Raw genomic sequence first — 19770 nt, 5'->3', positions numbered from 1 at the left:
TCCCAGTGAAAGAACCCAGGCAGTGGCACACGTATTGGCCAGATAACTCTCGTATCCTACCTCGGCTCTCCCACCCCTGGAGGGACACAGCTGAAACCTTTAACTCCATGTCCTGGGGCTCCATCGTTGTGCTCCTTTGCATCAGACCTCGCTTCTTGGCTCTGTTCCTTAAGGTTGAAGTGCTTCATACTTCAAGGCTTGGCTACCACTCTTAGTCCATCATCTGCCCAGCTGGATTTCTAGAAGACCTTTCCTCTGAAAATTCCTGTGCTTTTTTACCCTCTCTCCTGCCTTCTGTTTCACCACTTCTGGTGAAACTGCTGTTTCCAAAACCACATTCCCAACCTACCAAGTCTCTTCTGCCCATGGACACGTTGTAGTTCTGCATCCTCCTTCTCTCCCTGGCCCACAGGGAGGTTACCTTCTACTCCTTGACCTTGCTCTGATCACATGCTTTTGTCCTACTTCCCATCCCTCTGAGAAATAAAGTTTTAAAAATGGTCTCCCTCCCCCCCCTGCCCCGCCCCGCCCCTGGTTCCCCCTTGGAAGTTCCATTCATGAATTGATAGAACATATTTGCCTATTATTAATAATCATTGACTTTCTTACTGTACCACATTGAGAATATTTTAAACTTATGCAATTGAATTTTTGATGGGAGTTTTGCTGTCTTGTTTGGCTATTGGTCCTTAAGTCTAGCTTCCTTTGGGGAAGCTTATGTCTTAGCCTTTACCATTCAAGACTGAACTTAGTCAGACATGAATGTGCAGTAAATAGCACATTAAAAACTTCTTTTTATGGAAACTGATTTACTAGACCATGCAGATGAATCAGCCAGAATGTTAGAAGTCTTTGCCAGAGCTCAGGTTTGACCTGTGTGTTTAGTTGTCTGTATGACACTGCCAGATGGTTTGCTTAGTGGAGAGTCACAGCATCGGTGCCTGCGGGTCTTGTTCAGCTTCCACTGCTGTTCACTAGCTCAGGATCTGCTATGGTTTTGCCTGGTTACAACCTGGTCAAGGTAACATTTACAGTAAAATATTCATCCAGAAAGATGTCTGATCAATGTTCATCTGTAAGTAAATCTGCTTTCTTTACTTTCATTTCAGATTTGTCCAATATGTGCAGCATTACCTGGAGGCGATCCTAATCATGTCACGGATGACTTTGCAGCTCATCTTACACTTGAACACAGAGCCCCTAGAGATTTAATATCCTTTTGAGAGGCAACAAGGGAAAAAGTTGTTTGTAACATTTGTTACTTTGATTATTTTTAAGGACAGTATCCCCAAAGAGAAAAACTAACCTCCATGTTGTCCTAGTTGATTTGACCGTTTCCCAAAAGTAACTCAGTGTTGAGATGCAGTTTCTTATCGTTCTTTTTCTGTGCTGTGACTATTACATGAACTGTGCTCAGTAAGTGAAAGCTCACTTGCTCATCATCTTTAGTTCATTACCGTCAGATTTTTTAAAGACAGTTTGACCAGGTTATGAGTCTTCAGGAGGGTGTTTTCAAACAAGAGAGGAAAATGAAAATGCTCATCCACATTAGGATCGCAATCATTAACTGTACGGAGGATGTGTTTGCTTGCTGCCCCAGTGTCTGCTGCCCTTCCCTAAATGGGCAGGATGGAGGCAGGTGTGCCTCGTGGGGCTTCCTTCCCTTCTGGAGTCTACTTCTCCACGGAGAGCCATCTCCTGCCCAGTCTCTGAGCAGGGTCCAGCTCTAGATTCCTTCCCACTTTCACTTCTGCTTCCCCACCCAAGCTAATCTCATGACAGTTCCTGGCAGTATTCCCTAGAATCTCCACCAGATGACTGTTCCACCAGGGTAATTAATTTTGTAGACTTAGTGCTTCTGGTTTCAAGTTATGAACTATTATGAACTGTTTTTCTAAAACTGTCACCTATTAACTGAGGGTTCTGTTCTCCTGTAGAGGTTTCAGTGATCACAACTTTTCTCCCTGCCAGACTTCATTCTGATTCTTTGCCTCCTGGCAATCATAATTCAACTTTAGACTTATTTGAGGAAGAAATGTCTGGTGGGGTTTTTGTCCTACAGCCCCCATCCCCTCCTCACAGTTCCTAATTTTCTAATGAGAAATATGGCCCTATAGTCAGGGGAAGATAAGTGGAAACTAATGGAAAGATAAAGATATGGAACCTTCCTGAGAAATTAGAATATCATCCTGGCCTGAGCCAGTCTAGGGTGAGTACTGAATGAACCCACGCTCTCCGCAATGCAGGGGACACTGAAAGCAAAATGACAGAAGCGGTGCTTGCTTTCTTTGTTGTTGTTGTTTTTTCCAAGAGAATATGAAAACCCAAACGGGCCATGAATACTTTAGCCTTTGAGTCCTTGTGCGTTGTATGAAAGAATCCAATAACAGTACCCTGAAGAGTTACACTTGATCCATTCTTTACTCCATCTTCATGGAGAAGCGAGTCAAAAAATTTAAAACCATGCTGTTATCCTGCACTTTTTCAGCAAGTTCAAGGGCCTCTAGTGAAATTAGTATCCATTCAGTCAAATATCCCATATTGTCTATATCCAGTTTTGTAAATTTTTATGAGTCTTTTGTTATTTGGTGGAAGATTAAATTATGTAAAATATAGGAATAAGAGAGGGTATATATTGCATTTTAGATTCCTAACAAGTATGTCCACGAAGTTCTAGAAAGTAGAATGTTGGCATAGCAGTTATGCTGGACATATAACTTATTTTTCAGGTACTTCAATTGCTGCTATGTGGTAATTTTGTTTGACGTGAGTGTCTAGCTTCTAAGCAACCAAACTTTTAACTACTATGATAGAACTCTTCCTAAAGTGCACTTTTTAAAAACAAAATGTTTAGGAGTTTGGGATTAACATATACACACTACTATATATAAAATAGTTAATTAACAAGGACTTAACTGTATAGCATAGCAGACTCTACTCAATATTCTGTAATAACCTATATGGGAAAAGAATCTGAATATGTATATGTTATATGTATAACTAAAATCACTTTGCTGTATATCTGAAACTAACTGTTGTAGATCAACTATATTCCAATATAAAATTAAAAATTTTAAAGCACTTAATCTAAAAACAAAAACAAAAATTGAGAAAAACAACAACAAAAATAAAACAAAACAAAATGTGTTGATCATAACATCACTTTCTGTAGAAGCCAAGCCACCGTCAAGAATACAGCCAAGAAACAGTGTGCATTATGGTGGTGCCTGAGGGCTTCCTGGAGCTGCTCACCCTGTCCCCATCTGCTGAAGAGCTAGGAGGCCAGCACCAAACTTAACATTTTATAGCTGTTCTGTTGGCTGCTTTTAAAGAAAGTTTCTTCTGCTACAGTGTCTGGCTCCCCCTCCCTCCTCCTTGCACGCTCACACTTGCCTGTGTGGAAACACCGTGTTGTCTTCATGAGTTTTGGCAGCTGTTTGCTCCTCAGGACCTTCTTCAGTTTAACTCACACGCAGGTATATATAAGGTGGTCGAGGCTGCTAGAAATTTGACTTCTTGATAAATGTGCTGCTACTGTCTGTGTGTCCACTTGACAAGAAATTCAACTGGTTTTCTGTTTAGCAGCAGCACTGAAGAAAAAACAAAACTTGAGGACAGATTAAAGCTAATAGCCAAAAGGAGTCTTTCATTCCTGAATTTGTTATTTTTACTGTTCCTTTCTCATTACAGATGGTCATTGAGGTTTGATTAGTCTATATATCAGATATAAAACTTGATGGTAATTTTTTGTGGTTACTTTGGTATGAACTTATATGGAGTTCAATACTGAGGTCAGGGTAAGGGACTGTCTCACCTTTCACCGTGTTAGGCACTGTTACTCTGGTCCTTGTAGCTGTCGTCTAGGAAGAAAACTTCTTCCCACATGGAGATACTTTTTTTCCTCATCGAATACACATACACAGTATACACACAGTCACACGTTGCTTTGTATTTGAACGTCAGTTTTAGAATTAATGGTCTTCATAGGAGTTCCTGCTGTGGCACAGTGAGATCAGCGGCATCTCTGGAGCACTGGGTCAAAGTTTCAATCCCTGGCCAGGCACAATGGGTTAAAGGATCTGGCATTGCCACAGCTATGTTGTAGGCTGCAACTGTCTCAGATCTGATCCCTGGCCTGGGAACTCCATATGCCACCAGGCAGCCATAAAAGAGAGAAAAAAAAATAGTCCTCTCGTAGATAGAGTTGTGACATTTGTATGCTAAATAAAATGTGCCATTTTTTTTTTTTATCAGCAGATGTGCCTTAAGATTTTTATTTTTTTTCTGTTATAGTTGATTTACAATGCCCTGTCACTTTCTCCTGTGTAGCAAGAAATGTGCTATTTTTAAATGCTTATAATTTAGGAAATCTGCATGTCTATTTTACAAGGGCTCAAGTGATATTTTTTTTTTCTTTCTGTGAAATACTTGGGTCCTTTTCTTAACTTTGGAGTTATGATGAATCGAGTGGTGTTCGACATGTACGTAGAATGTTTCACCCCGGCCGAGGATTAGGAGGTCCTCGTGCTCGTAGATCAAACATGCACTTTACTAGCAGTTCTACTGGTGGACTTTCTTCTTCTCAGAGTTCATATTCTCCAAGCAATAGGGAAGCCATGGATCCTATAGCTGGTAAGTTAGTTTCACATTAATAAAGGAAATGTCTGGGGATCGGGGTCTACCTTTAAAATTTCTTGGTAGGATTTGTATTCTTAGCCTCTCAGCACGTTCCTAGGTTCCTTGACAAAATTCCCCTAAATTTTTTAAAATATAAAGTATGTTTACAGTAGACCACATAAAGTAGTTCTTATTATTCCAGTGTTTCTTTAAGTACTTAGAGGTGTAAGATAACAAGGAATTTATGGCCTCCAATGAAACCCAAGAAAATCCTAGATGATTTCAGAGTCGAAAGACCTCCAAAGTTCCAGGGTTTGACCTCCACAGGTACACAGTTAAGAGAACTAATTGATAAGACTAAAGACTTAAGCTCTTCTCCTAGAAGTCAGGTAGGACTTTCTTGTCCTTGCCTTGATTTGAGAACTATTTTGTTATGGAAAACGCATGTTTTAGTAGCTTGAGAAAATCTGACTTTAAAAAAACAATATTTGGGCAGTTCCCATGTGCCTCAGTGGGTTAAGAATCTGGCATTGCTGCAGCTGTGGTGCAGGCCGCAACTGCAGTGTGGGTTCTGTCCCTGGCCCGGGAACTTCCACATGCTGTGAGTGCAGCCAAAAAAAAAAAAAAAAAAACCACCAATATTTGAACATGTGGTCCATAGCCAAGGCACTGGTCTAGTGCATGGCCAACCTGGAAGCCAGCACAGACTTGAGAGTCAAAATTTCAGAAATCACTGTAGCCCGAGATCCTGAAAGACCCCCAAGCACAGGTGGAAGCCTGTACCCACGGTAGAACATGTCCCTATAATGCTAATATGTGTAAATCTGTGATGAAAGTGGGAACAGTTTTAACTCAGAAAATCTTAAAATGTGAGATATACAGTGTAAAATTTTAATTCCAAATGTACTTTGGGCATTTGGATATGTAGTAAGCCCAAAAAAACTGAGTTTGGGGGATTTTTAAAAATACTTCTTCATCCAAAGGCTCTAAAAGTTATATTCTGGGAACAGAATTCAAAATTGAGACATTTTCTCCAGTTTTTTTCCTGTCAATGAAAAGTAGTTTATGTTAGTGATGGATTATATGAAAATGGTGTTAAGAATCCCTGGGATCCCTTAAAAAAAAAAAAGAATCCCTGGGATAAAACAACAATGAGCAATAAAACAGAAATGTGCTCTGTTAATGAGTTTTAATGATAAAGAGCATTTGCCAGCCTGGGAATGTGGAAAAGGCAATTCGTGTGAGCGAAGCAGACCCTCCACTTAGGAGAAGACAATTACTGCACCTCTCTTAGAGGAGAAGGCCGGGACACGTGAGCTGAGCATTGTTCAAACAAGAGTCTGGATCAAAACATGCCCCTAAATAGGCTGTATGGTCAGAAGCTACCCTTCTTCACTGGGTGTCACCAGTGGCCCTCACTGCAGTGGTATCCAGGGCTCTCAAACAACAGTACCAGAAGGTTCCAGAGAAAGAAGCCCAAAGGCAAGTGTGCGGAGGTCATGGTTAGAAATGATGCAGGTCTCTTGGATGTAATTCTGATAGTCATTCAATCATTAAATAAATATTTGAGTGCCTGCTGTGTGTCAGGCACTGTTCTAAGATCTGGGAGTATCAGAAACAGTAGACTTAATCCCTGGTTTTCATGGAGCTCACATCGAAAGGGTTTATATTATGATTGGACCGGGAGATGAACCACTTTAATGTGCTAAACTGCTACGAGAAGGCATAACTAAATTAGCCTAGTAAGCAAACAACTTAAAAAACAATTTGCTGCATTTTGCTTAAAAATAATTGTATGTGAGTTGATATTCATATGTATTTGCATTCCCCATTCACAGCAACTCCTGCCTCCTGGAGGCATCCTAAAAGGTATTGAGCTCCCAGCTGAAACTGTGTTGCCACAGGTTGCTTTCCTGTTGATGGTCATTGTTAGTGTTCCTCTTGTAAAAGAATGATCTGTAGCATTTGTTTTCCTCATATTTAAGTGGACGTTAACTGTCTTCATTTCCATTGGCAGAGCTTTTATCTCAGTTATCAGGAGTGAGACGTTCTGCAGGAGGACAGCTTAATTCCTCTGGCCCTTCCGCTTCTCAGTTACAGCAACTGCAGATGCAGCTGCAGCTAGAACGGCAGCATGCCCAGGCAGCACGGCAACAACTGGAGACTGCACGCAACGCAACCCGGCGTACTAACACAAGCAGTGTCACCACTACAATCACACAATCCACAGCAACAACCAACACAGCTAACACAGAAAGCAGTCAGCAAACTGTCCAGAATTCCCAGTTTCTTTTAACAAGGTAGTTGGTTTGTTAATGTAACTTTGAGAAGTATGTTTTATTAGCACTACGTAGTCTGAGATGATCTTTCTCTTTTGTGCTTATGTATCGTCTTAAAGCCTCTGCTTTTGAGCAGATTCTTAAAACTCACAGACCTCTAATCAAAACTGCATATCCAGGGAGTTCCCGTCGTGGCTCAGTGGTTAACGAACCCGACTAGCATCCACAAGGATGCAGGTTTGATCCCTGACCTTGCTCAGTGGGTTAAGTATAGGGCATTGCTGTGAGCTGTGGCGTAGGTCACCGATGGGGCTCAGAACCAGCATTGCTGTGGCTCTGGCTTAGGCTGACAGCTGCAGCTCCAGTTGGACCCTCGGCCAGGGAACCTCCATATGCCACAGATATGGCCCTAAAAAGCTAAAAGAAAAAAAAAATGCATATTCAGTATTTCCTTAAAAATATGAAAAACAATAATTTATTTTATGTAAAGTAGGAAAGTTCAAGGTCTTGTTCTAACAAGTGTATCATCATCAGATATGAATTTCTTTTCCCATATTGCCCATAAAGCATAACTGCCGTATCATTATATATATGGACATAGGATACATTTAGTATCATAATTAACATTACTGTCTTTTTATTGCCAATTTCAATCGCATAAAATATTCAAAGGTACAAGAGAAGATTCTATAAAATAGTGATGGTTTTCTCCTGAGAATTTTTTTTTTTTTTTTTTTTTTTTTGGTCTTTTTTTCTAGGGCCGCACCCACGGCATATGGAGATTCCCAGGCTAGGAGTCTAATCAGAGCTGTAGCCGCCGACCTACACCACAGCTCACGGCAACACCGGATCCTTAAACCACTGAACGAGGCCAGGGATCAAACCTGCAACCTCATGGTTCGTTAACCACTGCACCATGACTGGAGCTCCTCTCCTGAGAATTTCTAAAGAAGTGGGATTTAAATTCTAATTAAAGAATAAAATTACTTAGGAGTTCCCGTTGTGGCTCATTGGGTTAAGGACCTGATGTTGTCTCTGTGAGAACACAGGTTCATCCCTTGCCTGGCTCAGTGGGTTAAGGATCTGGTGTTGCCATAAGCTTAGGTCACAGATGCAGCTCCAATTGGACTCCCGGCCCAGGAATTTCCTTATGCCGCAGGTACGGCCATTTAAAAAGAGAGAAAATAAGAATATTTAGCATAGGGAGTTCCTGTCGTGGCTCAGTGGTTAACGAATCCAACTAGGAACCGTGAGGTTGCAGGTTCAATCCCTGGCCTTGCTCTGTGGGTTAAGGATCCGGTGTTGCTGTGAGCTGTGGCGTAGGTCACAGACGCGGCTCAGATCCCACGTTGCTGTGGCTCTGGCATAGGCTGCCGGCTATGGCTCTGATTTGACCCCTAGCCTGGGAACCTCCATATGCCGCAAGAGTAGCCCAAGAAATGGCAAAAAAAAAGACAAGAAAAAAAAGAATATTTAGCATAGTAAATTCCTATGTGGCACAGTGCATTAAGGATCTGGTGTTGCCGCAGTTGTGGCCTAGGTCACAACTGTGGCTCGGGTTTGATCCCTGGCCTGGGAACTTCCACACACTGCGGGTATGGCCAAAAAAAAGAAAAGAAAGAATACTTAACACACAACAAAAGTAATTGTGTTAAAAAATGGTTTACTGCAGTGTAAAAAACATGTAGTACACAAGGTAAATGACTCTGCTGGATGGAGCAGAGTTCTTATTTGCTTCTGAAAACTCCCATTAGCAGCTCTCCTCATAGGCATTTTCTGTGACTTTTAAAAATAAAAGGATTTTAGAAAGAGCAGTGATGAGTAGACTGAGGCTCAGCAGATATGAATCTGGACTCATTTGGGCTTTTAATGAAGTATAGAGGAATATAAAGTAAAAATTGTAAAATGGAGAAAAGAATTAGTGTCATATATCAGTTATCTCCAAAATGTGTATGTGACAATTAGATGTTAGAAGAAAACATTATTTCTGTGTATATTTTATCTTGTACTGTTAAACATCTCTGTTAGTACAGTGGCACGTGTGTATAGTTGTAAATAACATATTGCAGACACAGAATTTTAAAAATGTTTTCAGAGCCCTGCAAACAGGACCCCTGTCAAGAGCCCCAGCTTTGCCACTTACTAGTTTGCACCTTAGGCCAGTTACTCACTTCTCCAAATCTCGGTTTTATCATAATATCCCATGAATTTTGCCCCATGAGAGTGAGAATTGTTTTGAGGATGAAATGGAGTCGTATCTGGCACATAATAAAGGCTCAATTAATGGTTCTTATTATCATTTATTATGCATCTAAGGAGGAGTTTCAAGTGGGGGATTTATCTTTGGATTATCTCTGCAAAGGGAGTAACTGTGCCTCATTATTACCAGAAAATACTGCTTCAACATAAAGAAATCACAGAACCGCAAATGGATCTGTCCTTCTGCCCTGTACCCTTACCTGTAGGGACTGACCAACAGCAGGCCTGTAATTTGCCAGATCTGGGTACCTGCCTCAGAAAGGAGCCCTGCCAGTGTGCGTCTCTGCTGCGAGCTCGCTGGGCTGGGGACCGAATGAATGTCTTACCCCACTGCCTTTTGGAAAGACATCCTCCCACCTTTGCCCCACTCTGGTTTAATTTTTGTTTCGTGAATTCCAGACTCAGTGAGCTTTTAAGTGGGACTTTTCTTGGTGTAATTATTCTCCACCAGACACCCAGGGCACAGTGTGGGTAGCCTCTGACTGCCTTCCTTAGATTCTGGTTCTGGGGGGGGCTTCTTGAAGGCCCCCTTCTGTCATCTCATACCATACGTCAAGTAATACCTTGCATTTTATAGACCACTTCCCATATCTTTCATTGTGTCATTTGATCCTGACTCATAGGGTTTATCTAAGGCAGTGTTCCCCTAAAATTTTCCCTGGAATTTTATATATTCTAAGGAATATAAACAGTTACTTATGTTCAGTTTTTTCCTGAACAAATAAACTTGGATGAAACTAAGTAACAAAAATCGTTTATTATTTACTGTTGGGCTTCTCAGAAGTCCAGATACGTTAAAATGCACACTGTGCCTTCAGGGCACAAGAGAGGGTAGTGCTTCCAAAGGCAGACCCTTGTCCCTGGCCATACAGCTGCCATGTGATGTCAAAGCTTTATCTTTGGTCTCTTTGACCAGGGCAGTTCCCATTCCTCTTTTTTTTTTTTTTTTTTTTTTTTAATTACTCAAATGAATTTATCACATCTGTAGTTGTATAATGATCATAACAATCTGATTTCACAGGATTTCCATCCCATACCCCAAGCACATCCCCCACCCCCCAAACTGTCTCCTCCGGAGACCATAAGTTTTTCAGTGTCTGTGAGTCAGCATCTGTTCTGCAAAGAAGTTCAGTTTGTCCTTTTTTCAGATTCCACATGTCAGTGAAAACATTTGATGTTGGTGTCTCATTGTATGGCTGACTTCACTTCGCATGATAGGTTCTAGGTCCATCCATGTTGCTGAGAATGCCGGTATTTCATTCTTTTTAATGGCTGAATAATATTCCATTGTGTATATGTACCACATCTTCTGGATCCACTCCTCTGTCGATGGACATTTAAGTTGTTTCCATGTTTTGGCTATTGTAAATAGTGCTGCAATGAACATCGGAGTACATGTGTCTTTGTGAGTCTTGGTTTTCTCTGGGTAGATGCCCAGGAGTGGGATGATTGGATCAAATGGTAGTTCTATGTTTAGTTTTCTGAGGCATCTCCATACTGCTTTCCACAGTGGTTGCACCAATTTACAATCCCACCAACAGTGTACTAGGGTTCCTTTTTCTCCACACCCTCTCTAGCACTTACTGTTTGTAGACTTTTGGATGATGGCCATTCTGGCTGGTGTAAGGTGATACCTCAGAGTGGTTTTGATTTGCATTTCTCTAATAATGAGTGATGTTGAATATCTTTTCATGTGTTTCTCGGCCATCTGTATGTCTTCTTTGGAGAACTGTTTGTTTAGACCTTCTGCCCATTTTTTGATGGGGTGGTTTGTTTTTTTTGGTATGGAGCTGCAGAAGTTGTTTATAAATTTTAGAGATCAATCCCTTGTCCGTTGATTCACTTGAAAAGATTTTCTACCATTCTGTGGGTTGTCTTCTCATTTTGTTTAGAGTTTCCTTTGCTGTACAGAAACTTTGAAGTTTGATTAGGTCCCATTTGTTTATTTTTGTTTTTATTGTCAATACTCTTAAGAGGTGGATCTGAGAAGTTGCTGTGGTTTATGTCAGAGAGTGTTTGGCCTATGTTTTCCTCTAAGAGTTTGATAGTGTCTGGTCTTATATCTAGGTCTTGAATCCATTTGGAGTTTATTCTTGTGTTTGGTGTTAGGGAGTGAGTTCCCATTCCTCTTGTCCTGGAACTGATGATGGGACACAGTTTCTTTGGGATCCAAAAATGATTAACCTTTTAGAAAACAATTGTGTCAGTCAGATTTAGCCTTTTGGTAATGGAGCCAACTGGTTTTGCTAGCCCCAATTTAAAGATCCTTTCAAGGGAGTTCCCATTGTGGCTCAGCAGTAACAGTATCCAGGAGGATGCAAGTTTGATCCTTGGCCTTGCTCAGTGGATTAAGGATCTGGTGTTGCCAAGAGCTGTGGTGTAGGTCGCAGATGCAGCTCAGATCCCAAGTTGCTGTGGCATAGGCTGACAGCTATAGTTCTGATTCGACCCCTAACCTGGGAACTTCCATTGCTAGTGCAGCCCTAAAAAGGGGAAAAAAAAAAAAAAAAATCCTCTCAAGCTTTGCAGTTACTTCTCTCTCTCTTTTTTTTTAAGGGCTGCACCTGCGGCATAGGGAGGTTCCCAGACTGAGTGTTGAATCAGAGCTGTAGTTGCCAGCCTATTCCACAGCCTCAGCAATGCCAAATCCTAGCTGAGTCTGCCACCTACACCATAGCTCACAGCAACCCTGGATCCTTAACCCACTGAGCAAGACCAGGGATTGAACCTGCGTCCTCATGGATGCTGGTCGGGTTCATTACTGCTGAGCCATGATGAGAACTCCTGAAGTTACTTCTAGATCTTCTAGTGAAATTTGGCCCATCAGGAAATTTAGCCCTAATCCAATTTTATTTATCCCTCAGGAAAGAAACATTTTTCTCAGTTATTTCCTAAAAGTTAACACGGTAATATTAGAACTACACCCTTGCCAAAGGTTTGGGTGCCTCAGCCTATAGGTTTCTAGTTTTCTCTCTTATTGTATAGATAATCTTTGCATCTTGTCTGTTCATAATAGGTTTGACTTTTTCTTTTTAAGGATTTCTCCAAATCTTAGGACTTAGAATGTATTTCATTTTTTTTTTTTTTCTTTTTTTTTTTTTTTTTTTTTTTGCTATTTCTTGGGCCGCTCCCGCGGCATATGGAGGTTCCCAGGCTAGGGGTTGAATCAGAGCTGTAGCTGCTGGCCTACGCCAGAGCCTCAGCAACGCAGGATCCGAGCCGCGTCTGCAACCTACACCACAGCTCACGGCAACGCCGGATCGTTAACCCACTGAGCAAGGGCAGGGACCGAACCCGCAACCTCATGGTTCCTAGTCGGATTCGTTAACCACTGCACCACGACGGGAACTCCTCATTTCTGAATGCTTTTAAATTTTTTGACTGAGACTATGTAGCCTATTGCTCAGTTTCCTCTTTCATTAAATACTCTCTTATATATTCTTAATTTGGTTTTAGTTATGTTGTCAGTCACTTCCTTTCAATGTGGATTTAATGGCTTTTATGTAGTTAACTCCCAGATCCCTTTGTGTTCTTTCTGTTCTGAAATTTAGATCTTGTAATTTGTTTTCTGAGCCTTAGATCTAATCATTGAGTGGTTTTGAACTTGTGGCTGTAAGATTCTGAGCAAGTCACTTTACCTTTTCAGTTTCTTCCTCCTGTAAATCGCTAGTAGTAATGAACCCTAACTCATAGGAGTTAAACGAAATGATACATGCAGAAAACACTTAATACAGAGCTTGACCCACATGAGTGCCAAGTACCAGTCCTCCATTGCTACCTTGGGACGCCCTGTGCCTTCCAGGATAGAGGGGGCAGCGGAGAACAGGGCCCGGTTGCAGACCAGCTGGGCTCCAGCACCCCTGGCTCCTCTGGGAGAGGCACCTGTCCACCGGCCTGCTGGGCCTCCTTTCACTGTCACCATCTTTTCCCCATTTGTTACTTTTCCTGACCCAGTGCTGCAGCCAGTTTCCCTTTCTCTCTCTGCCATTAAAAATATAGAGAAATACAGTTAGCACTGAAACTAAGCAGAGTTTTGCATGAATCATTTCACAGGTCAGTAATGTTAAATTCAGTTCTTAACATCTCTCCGGTCTCCGTGAAGGTGAACCAAGTTTCCCAGCATGACACAGGTCTCATAGATGCCTGGGCACATGAGCTGCCAGCCGTTAAACCCCAGGTCAGCCCAGCCTACGCGGTCCTGGTAGGAGGAATGTGGGCACGTGCGCCCTCTCAGGCTTCTGGGCATGTCTTCATTTCAGGAAGAAATAGATGGAGATAATAGAGGAAAGTCAAGGGAACTTTTAGGATTTTTTCCTGTTGACTCCTCTAGTCACTAGATTTTGTTTTTGTGACCACGGTTGCTACTTTTCCTGTTTTCACGACCCACTAGTGACATTCTGGTTAGGGAATCCCTATCTCCCCAAGCATCTAATCTATTAGAAATTGTGTTTTCCTTAGAAAAATTTCACCACAGTTTTCTCTAAATGAACTATGAGAAGTCTAAATGTATTTTTTCTCTTTGAATCTAATTAAAGCACAGCCCTGCACCTCAGGATAACAGTACTACTGCTACCAATGTGGGGAATTCATCGCAGCACAATTAAGGGGATACCTGAGAGCAAGGCGTGGCAGTGGTGTGACTCAGATTCTGAGTTTTGCCGCCTATAAAGCTTGCACAGCATAGGACATTATGGAAATGGGCTGGGCCGTTGTTCCTTGACTTTTTACCCATAGGATCTTTTCTTTTTCATTTACACAGGTTGAATGATCCTAAAATGTCTGAAACAGAGCGCCAGTCCATGGAAAGTGAGCGTGCAGATCGCAGCCTGTTTGTCCAAGAGCTCCTTCTGTCCACTTTAGTTCGAGAAGAGAGCTCGTCCTCAGACGAGGATGAACGGGGGGAGATGGCAGATTTTGGTGCTATGGGCTGTGTAGATATTATGCCTTTAGATGTTGCTTTAGAAAACCTAAATTTAAAAGAGAGTAATAAAGGAAATGAGCCTCCACCACCTCCTCTTTGATGACATCCCACTTCGCAGACAATGTCCTCTGTGCTGTATTTGCCAATGAAAGTGGACAACAACTATCTTGGGTTTGTTTGGTGATTGTAATTTCAGGTCTGTCACTCTTGTTACATTGTGTACATTCAAAAGGAAGAGAGAAAATATATATGATAATCATTTCCACTTAACTAATTTTTACTTCTAGCAGGTAAATGTAGGTAGCAGTGCAGGGGTGAGCTCTGCTTCCTGTACCTTGACATGCAAAAGGCTCTCCTAATACTCCACGTTCAAACTGAAGAGGAAAATTGAAATCTCTAATGAAGCTGCTGTGTGTATTTATGAATATTAATGAATAAAAACTGCTTGGATGGTTTACCTTAACTACTGCATGAGGTTTTTTGCAGCGTGCATGAGTTTTAGTGACCTTGTTATTTAAAAAATTAAATACAAGGAGTAAAACTTAAACAAAAATAAAAGCCCAAAGCTTTCCCAAACATTATTCAATGGTTACGCAGCAAAAGAGTTACTTGACGAAGTAGCTTTTGAATAATGTCTGCCTGAATCACCTTTCTTTGTGTGCCTCCTACGCACAAGCCAGCTCTGCAGTGGAACCTGGGGTCGCAGCCGGTGTCGTGCTCCGCCCTGTGTGACTGTCCTGTCGCCCTGTTAGTCATCTTAGCGTGTGGAGCTCAGCCTGTCTAACGCATCCACAGAAGATACACCAGTTCAGCTACTGTGGGAATCTGCTGCAGGCGTCTGTGTGCCCTAAAAACAAATCCTGTTCTCTTTGTTTCAAGTTTTTACTTTTTGTGGTTGTTTAAATTTTTTTCAATTGTTAAATATGTTTTATTCAGGTGTAGATGAATTTCATTTATTCACTGTTCAACAAAGTTAACCTGAATTATGTTGTCTTTGTTTTTGAAAATCTCACATTCTCAATCATATTTTGCGTTATTTATGTATTTGCTTCATAGTTTGCTGAGACAGATCAGTATCAGGGGAGCTTTGAGGATTTGCCTTCCCAGACTTTGTCAATATATTACAACCAAATTCTTAATGCTGATTTAGCACCTTTTATTTATTGGGTTTTTTTCCAGCATAAAAAGTAAAGCCTTTTAATTGAATCATGCCACCTATATGCCTATATTATTAATCCTATGTGTAAAAAAAAAAATGTACAGATTTTTGGGGTTTGTTTGGGGCTTTGGAGGGGCTGGGATATTTTTTTATTTTCTGTTTCAGTTTTTGTGCATAGACTTTCACAACAGCTCCAAGGCAGGGACAGCAGGTTTGGGGGTTGGGGGGCAGTTTTTGGAATGTAAATGTAGGACTTTTAAAAAAGGTGCGCACAGCTTCTGATAAATTTATAACTAGACTTAACCTAATCATGTCTTGTTCCAGTGCTCTCTTCTCTGAGCCCTTTCCTCGTCTCCCTCTTTCCCTCACAGTCCTTTCCTTCCCAGTCTGTGTTTCTCTGTTTCTTCAACACGACAAGCTTACAGACTCAAGCACCCTCCGGTGTTTCCCCAAGAACTGTGAAGTCCATGCTCATCCAGACGTAACCAAAAACGACGTCACCCCACACGTCTAAAAAAACTGTTGCTTCTCCTCCTCAGAAACTTCAGTCTCCAACAATTTCCAAATATCCTAGCTTCGTTTTCTTTAGTTTCTGTGATGGAAAATGTTTTAAAGGGAAATTTTACACCAGGCTTCTGGTTATGCTAGAAGTCCAGTCCAGTAGGATTTTTTTTTTTTTTTTTTTTTTTTTTTTTCTTTTTTCAATTGGTTGTTGAGACGTTTCAGAAACCAGTTTTCAAGCTGTGGTCTTTTCACACACATCTTCTGCACATAAGTCACACATTTCAATAAAGCATTTTCAAGACTGTTGACCACTTGGATTTCTTTGCTGTTGGTGAATTAGCCTAACCATTACTCAGAGAATGTAGATCTCTATTTCATAGAGTATTGTTTTCCTTTACATGCTAGAATTGGAGGTCCTGATTTTGTGTGAATGCTTTACTTTGGATGTGAGAAACAGAAATTGCCAATTATGTGCTTTCCCCTTTCTGCACAAATTCTGGGAAAATGTAAGATCCTTCCTTTTTAAACATGGTTTGAGGGAACAATTGTAAGTCCAGTCAGGGCAGTTTAAAATGATCAGCTTGACACTTCAGAAGACCTAAAGTTTCATAAGATTCCATCTCATGTAGAATACTGTATATTAATTATTTTTATCAGATATTTTACAAATACCTCACCTCATCCTGTATGTAATCAATAATAATGTATTAGAGTAGAAAGACACAGATTATCAATATAAAAATATATTTAAGTCCTTCAAATTTTTGTGTCCTTTTTCTTTAGTTTCTGAAGTAACATCCTATTATTGGAATTGCCGAATAAAAATAATTGCAAAGACTGTGATGTAGAGGAGAGAAAAATCAATATACCATTGATTGTTCTGGCTACAGCTTCAAATTTCCAAGGACCAGGTCCTGAGTTTTGAGAGGTTTTTGTTTGTTGAGTTTTGAATGTCTAGAGTATGTAAGTTTACAAGTGTTCTGCAGTGCTTGTCTTTACTTTCTGTTGAAAAATAATTTGAATCTTTCTCTTCAAGGTGTTCTGGAAGTGGTGTAATGTCATGACTCATAGAGAACCACCCCCCACCCCCAAAAAAATGTCTTAGTGAAGAGGAAGAGCTACAAGGGATGTTTGAAACTGTATCTGTTTCTATTTCTGTGTAACTGATGGACTAGAATGTGCTGTGTGTTTTCAGAATCCCAAAGTAATTCCTGCTAAACTGTAACTGTAGTGTATTCATGGGCTTCCCGCTCCTGGATGTTTAAGCACAGAGAACAATGGAATTTTGAAATTTGACTGAAATAGTGGACTCTACCTCATGACTTCCTTAGATTGTTTTTCACTCATTTAGTTTTCTAAAACATCTCAACTCTTTTGAACAAATAGAAATGCCTGTGCTTTTATGGCCATGGTTCTGAGATACAATTTCTATGTTTGGCTACAGTGAAATACTTGGATTTGGATTTAGATTGTTTTGTTTCTTTGTCTTACGCACAGAATTAGAGCCTAGGCTTGTGTTACGTAGTGGATTCTTATTTCATTTCTAATTAGACTCAGGCAATGCAAGAGAAATCCCCCTCCCTATGACCTACAAAGAAACGTAGTTTAGGGTGGCAGGTTACATTATTAGAATCACAAAAGGCTCACAAAAATCCATCCCCGCTCTCAGTTTTTTCCCTCTCAATATTTGAATTTTTAATTCCATGCAAAGAGGTTTTAATGGTCACTAAACCTATTGTATTTTTTCTGGTGTGGGCCACAGTTCACAACAAACAAAAAACAGTTCTAAAGAGTTCTCTTGATGGCTCCCCCTCTGTGTTTTACTTCTCACCTCCTGGGAGCCACAGAGACTTAGCTCTGTTTAATATTTAAGGCCATGTCAGGAAAGGTAGTCAAGAGGAGAGCTAGTGGAAGGAGGTGGTGGAAGAAAAGGGGTCTTCTGAATGAGAGCCCTGCCACTAACCGTGTCCAGGAAAAAATAGGTAAGTTAACTGTAACTGTGCTAATGTGGTTAGCACAGCCCTGTGAAGCAGGAGTGTGTAAAAAAACCATCCAAATACAACAGAAGAGAGGGTGCTAGAAGCCCTTGGGAGATCTGTGTTTTCTCACTTGTCTGCACAGTTTCGGAGGCCCATGCAAAATTGATTTCATGTGCAGTAATAAGTAAAACACTAGGTAAAAGGTTTTCCCAGAATTATATGCTATAATTGGTGTTAGTGCTGGCACAAAGGTCGTGCTTTGCTATGTGCTTTTTAAAGTTCCATTGGACCCAATATAATTTAAAAACCCAAAATAATTCCCTGCTACTGAAGCCCTGCATCCAGGTTGAGGTAGAGAGAAGTTAAAGTTGGAAAGTAAATGGAGCAGCAGTTTGCAGACCTTCTGGTCACTTAGAACAGTGTTGTGAAATTGTATGGCTTTAAACTTGGCCTTAATCTGAATAATTCCATCACAGTATTCCAAAGCCAAATTCAGGTGAATTTGTTTTTCAGAAGAGAGTGAAAACCTAATTCTTTGTGCCCATCAACTTCAACCCATGCTTATTCAATGTCTTTGTTTCTGATTAATACTCCTGCTGCTTCTACTTTTCAGCCCATTGCTGTCAAATATATATTATTAAATATATTGGGAAGTTCCTTATTTAAGGAAGCCTGCAGCAAACCTTGCTAACTTGGTTTCAAATCGGAAAGACTTCATCTCTGAGAGAGGCTAGGCTGGTCCAGAACCTTAAAATCCACATGACAGTTGCTATCAAGTGAGTTGTTCCTTAGCCTCCTCAAATTACAAAGTATGATTCTCCCCTCACCCTCATGTTCTGGGCTTTGTAAAGTCAGTTGAACTTTACAGCAACTAGGAAAAAAGATTTAACAGTAGGAGTTCCCATTGTGGCTCAACCGGTTAAGAACCTGACCAGTATCCATGAGAATGCAGGTTCGATCCCTGGCCTCAGTCAGTGGCTTAAGGATCTGGCGTTGCTGCAAGCTGTGGCATACATTGCAGATGTGGCTTAGATCCCATGTGGCTGTGGCTGTGGTGTAGGCCAGCAGCTGCAGCTCCAATTTGACCCCAGCCCAAAAAAAAAAAGAAAAAAAAATCAGTACGATTTTGTGTCTCTGGTAGCTTTGCTTGGTGTAGAGATTGTGCACAGATGTTGATGAATGTGTGTGCGTGATCCACAACCCCTGTGGGCCACACACCCTCAGGGGCTGTTCTCAGGCCTGGACCTAGGAGTTTTCTAGTCTGTGGTTTGTTGGCTTCTTTGTCTCCATCAACCACCATCACCCCTGTTCTCTCATTCATCCTGACTTTTCAAACTCTCAGTAGGTACAGAGCTTTGGTTTAAGCATCTTTACAACGTGCAGGGCTTACAGACATTCTCCCCATAAGAGAATTCTTCCAAAATAATTCCAAGAAGAGCCTTTCCAGTCCCATCTGGTGAGAGCTGTTCCTTTTAAATCTTGCTTTCAGATTTCAGTTGAGCTGTTTAGAATCCTGCCTTACCCACAAAACGTCAGTCTGCATCTGATAGCAAAGCTGGCACAAACACAGTTAGGACATCCTAGTCTGGAAGCTGGATGAGGTCCCATTCTCCCTTTAGATGTTCTGACCACACCCTGTATAAAAGGTTTAAACCCTTGAGGTAGAAGTGACAATATTCTCAAGGTAAGATTTTGTAATAGCCCGAAGTCACACAGTGCATGACACCAACTAGGAAGCAGGCCTCAGCCATGGTCCCTACAGGCTGAAGTTTTCATGGATCTTCACCCTAGTCACATAAGCTATTCTGACCAGTCTCGAATGCCTATAGTTTTGTCTATGAGAGCCTCTCATGGCACACTAGTTTCACCTACAAAAACCCTCTTCTGGATACAGAGTATGCTAGTTAAAGTCTGTTGAGCTGCAAAAGAGCTCGTCACTGGAGTGTGACCCAGTTGGATGGCAGCCGCATTGTTCACTGACCGCTGAATTAAAGCTCACCTTGAAAAATATCCCACTGACTACACAGCAGCTTTTTTAAATGAATTAGACAT

At 41.1% G+C, this 19770-nt stretch overlaps 1 protein-coding gene across 1 annotated transcript in view; it reads left to right on the top strand.

Annotated features, from left to right (window-relative positions):
- Positions 1-16045, top strand: part of KCMF1 (potassium channel modulatory factor 1) — a 32219-nt gene extending 16174 nt beyond the window's left edge. Inside the window, 4 exon segments of the mRNA XM_021087303.2 lie at positions 1110-1211; positions 4458-4632; positions 6635-6917; positions 13915-16045. Coding sequence (XP_020942962.2) covers positions 1110-1211; positions 4458-4632; positions 6635-6917; positions 13915-14176 — 822 coding nt within the window. The 3' untranslated portion in view covers positions 14177-16045.
- The last annotated feature ends 3725 nt before the right edge of the window (positions 16046-19770 follow it).

Source organism: Sus scrofa, chromosome 3 (genome assembly GCF_054392235.1).
Source record: "Sus scrofa isolate SSC_HxYL_T2T_F1_AM1 chromosome 3, Sscrofa_HxYL_maternal_Yorkshire_Landrace_v2.0, whole genome shotgun sequence".
Taxonomy (NCBI): domain Eukaryota; kingdom Metazoa; phylum Chordata; class Mammalia; order Artiodactyla; family Suidae; genus Sus; species Sus scrofa.
The sequence above is the reverse complement of the archived record's forward strand: the minus strand, read 5'-3'. Positions and strand labels throughout refer to the sequence as shown.